A 3,421-nucleotide genomic window follows, 5' to 3' on the forward strand; every position below is an offset into this window, starting at 1 on the left:
TTTTTGGTTTATTAAGCTAGCAGATGTGCTGATTTGTTAATAAATAACTGTCGGGGGACAATGAGAAATTCGCAAAACCTTAAATAAATTCTGAACTGTATTATAATTTGGGAATGGAAATAGTCTAGAGCAGTTGATCCTTCTCCGTTGCTTGATCAAAGCTAAATCTTTTTCTTGTATATTTCTTTTGTGTGTCTTTTGGCCTCATGTATGATTCTTGAGAGATTTTAGGACCACTATCATTAGTTTTCTGCTTTTGGTGTCTTCTTGTTACATACTCTAAATATTTATGTGGTACGAATTATGCCTGAGACAATCTATCAACGATAGGCAGTGTCATCATATATGTTGGCTGATATGACACTATAAAAAAACGAGAGGCGTAAAAATACTAGAAAAGTTCTGACACTAAATGTCTAGGACGTGTCAACTCAGAAAAAGATTATATATATATTTGAGATAGGCCCATGAAAGATTTAATAATTCCAAATTAAGAAGGTATTATTACCTATTATGATGAGGAGGGAGCAATTTATTTGACACATTTTGGAGAGTTGGATAGGGTTCCGTCCCAGAGGGTGTGACAATGTTGCTTTAGGAGCATCCATTTTCAGAAATGTCCCCTGCACCATAGGTCATTAGTGAAAAAGTCTGCTGTGGGTCTATGATGTTGGGCGGTTGTGAATAGCCCAAGCATTTTCAAGTTTTTAATTGAGTACGTAAGAGCTAGATAGTAGATGGAGATCAATTGTGGAAAAAAAAAATTGTTGCACTTAATAAAGGAGCTATCGTAGTGCAGATCCTTACTTATTTTTCCATTTTCTTCAATTTTGTTTTAATACTTTACTCCATTGACCTCCAATTTTAATGGATCTGCACTTTTGATCATGTATGGACTTCAGTTACCACCTTTTCCTTGGGCTTTTTTATGCCGCCTCACTCTCTTTTAAGATCCTTCTTTAAATTTTCAAGTTATTTTTGCCTAATTTATCCAATGTTCTCAGCTGCCTTGATCTTCCTGTAAAGTGGTGATGAACCAAATGGAGTGGCGCAAAAGTATTTATGTAGTTGACCCGAATTCAATTAAGTGTAATACTTATTTGTGTTGATCAATGTTGTTTGAGTGGTGTGAAAGTATTTATGTAGTTGAATCCAAATTGATTGAGTAAGCTTAGTTTGCATTGATCAATGTTCTTGGCAATTTTTTGAGAGTACACTTATTTATTGATGAAATAACTATTTTTTAGCTGAAATTTTAAATATAAAATTCATGTTTTCTGAGTGCTTCAGATAGTGGCTTGTTAAGAACTAGTGAAAATGTGTTTTATCATAGATTACCTGTGGAAGAGCTTCAATACTGATATAATCTTGTTAGAAACGTTCCATGGGAGCAATATGTTCTTCCTAATGCCATTTTAATGTTCTTCAGGTTGAAGCTGAAGGTCTAAGCTCCTCTACTTATGGAACTGAGCATGATAGGTCATTGTCACCATCACTTGATGAGTTTGATGCGGATAGTCTTTGCAGGCAACCTGCTGAAAGAGCATCTCCATCTCATTCTGGCTTTGGTTATGGGCTCCGCAGAGTGACAGGTACAGATGAAAAGGCAAGTGAATGGCGAGCAAGAAAATGGCATGATGCTTCCAGACACCAGCTTAAAAATTCAGCTGCATACAGTTCTAAAAATGGAGTTGATCTTCGAGGACCTAGAGCTTTGATTGATGCTTATGGAATGGATGAAAGGGAAAAAAAATTTAACCTCGGACATCCAAGTATTGAACACTTGGATGTAAATGGTGTTGATGAGAAGGCATCTATCAAGACATGGAAAAACACGGTAGAAGAAGAATTTGATTGGGAAGACATGAGTCCAACTTTAGGAGATCGAAGTCGGTATAATGAATTACATTCATCACATGTTCCATTTAATGGTAACTTGACAGAAAGACACCGCTTTGCTACACACCATGCTGCACCTTTTCCTACTCATTCCAAAAGCAGCTGGTCTAAGATCCAATTTTCTTCAGCTACTGATTCTTCTGTCATAAAGGATGTGCCCCATAGTGTATGGTTTATATACTTTGTCTTTCTCCATCCTAATATTCTTTTGGCACTGCCATGAGATAATCTTGTCGTTGATGATGTTTCACTATCTGTGTTCTAATGTTTAAAGATTTTAGGTGTAATTACATGTGATAGCTACCTACATGTCAATTCGTTATTTCTGTGGTTGTGGAAAGTTATTTGTTGCTTTATGAGCTTCTCTTGATTTGATCAGTTCTTTCCACATGTGCTGCTTTTTCTTGTCTAGTGGTTTTCAAGCTACCGTTACTCTCGTACAAACATGGCAATCCTCTATCAAGTAGAAATTCAGCCTTCTAAACCTCTGTTTGGCAAATTTACAAATGGTTTATAAATAGGAATAGTAGTTGGTCCACAAAATGTGTGGCTAGTAACGAGTAGTTGTTATGAATGTGTGATTGACATTTATATTTGAGTTTGACTAGATTTATAAATCAATATATAAATTGTATCCAAATGGAGGCTTAGTCTATTATTTACCTTTATCGGTGTCATAATATGACCTAACATGCTTGCATATCCTGACTTGGGGCTTCTTAAAGCATTATATTCTTTGATGCGGGGTGTTTTTCTTGGCAGTCTGGTCATGGAGTAATTAACAAGATTACTGGACGCTGCACACGCACAGGTCATATTACTGCTTCTAGTTCTGCTCAAGAATCCTGGAATTGTCCTCACCCTTTGAATTCCAAAGGAGGTGTTTCCTATTCTGGAACTTACAGTTTTTCCTCAGCTGGTGAGGTAAAGCCCCCAGTAATGGGTAATTTCCCCAGTACGGATGAAAGACTTAGTGTGCCCCCGGATTTGGTGTCCACAATCAGTTCTATGTTTGACTCTCTGTCTCCAGAGATTCCATCAGCTGATGCACCAGCTTTAACAGAATCATGGCTTCCTGCAAAGTTGCAGAGTTCATATCCACTGCCTTCACTTTCTGCTTTTTCTTATCAAATGCATAGCATAGGTCAGTTTAAAACTATGAGTTCTGGTAATGTCATAGTTGATCAAGGTCTGAACAAGTCAATTCACTCGAAGCAGCATTTCAGTGGCACTAACAGCATGCCACGAAGCAAATTGCCTCAATTTCCTATTCAGCGCTCTGGATCAGTCCCCTTGAATCTGCAAAGTTCTGCACAAGCTGCTCTAGTACAACCATATTTATTAAAGTCTCAGGGGGTTCGGCTAAATCTGCCTCTTCCTTCAGCATCAGGCCTTTCACGTGCAACAATTCAACCTCTGAATCATGGATACACTGCACAGCAGCATGGTGGTCCTAGTGATACTTCCTTGTGTGATATAGTTTTGGGTGTGCAGTCATCTTTGCCGATCAATAATGCTCCAT

At 37.7% G+C, this 3,421-nt stretch overlaps 1 protein-coding gene across 1 annotated transcript in view; it reads left to right on the forward strand.

Moving 5' to 3' along the window:
- Positions 1-3,421, forward strand: part of LOC111395211 — a 9,276-nt gene that overhangs the window by 3,973 nt on the left and 1,882 nt on the right. The window contains exons 6-8 of the mRNA XM_023021209.1: positions 1,430-2,065; positions 2,312-2,362; positions 2,662-3,392. Of these exons, the coding sequence (XP_022876977.1) occupies positions 1,430-2,065; positions 2,312-2,362; positions 2,662-3,392 (1,418 nt within the window). The remainder of the gene's footprint in view (positions 1-1,429; positions 2,066-2,311; positions 2,363-2,661; positions 3,393-3,421) is intronic.

Source organism: Olea europaea, chromosome 6 (assembly GCF_002742605.1).
Source record: "Olea europaea var. sylvestris chromosome 6, O_europaea_v1, whole genome shotgun sequence".
Classification (NCBI taxonomy): domain Eukaryota; kingdom Viridiplantae; phylum Streptophyta; class Magnoliopsida; order Lamiales; family Oleaceae; genus Olea; species Olea europaea.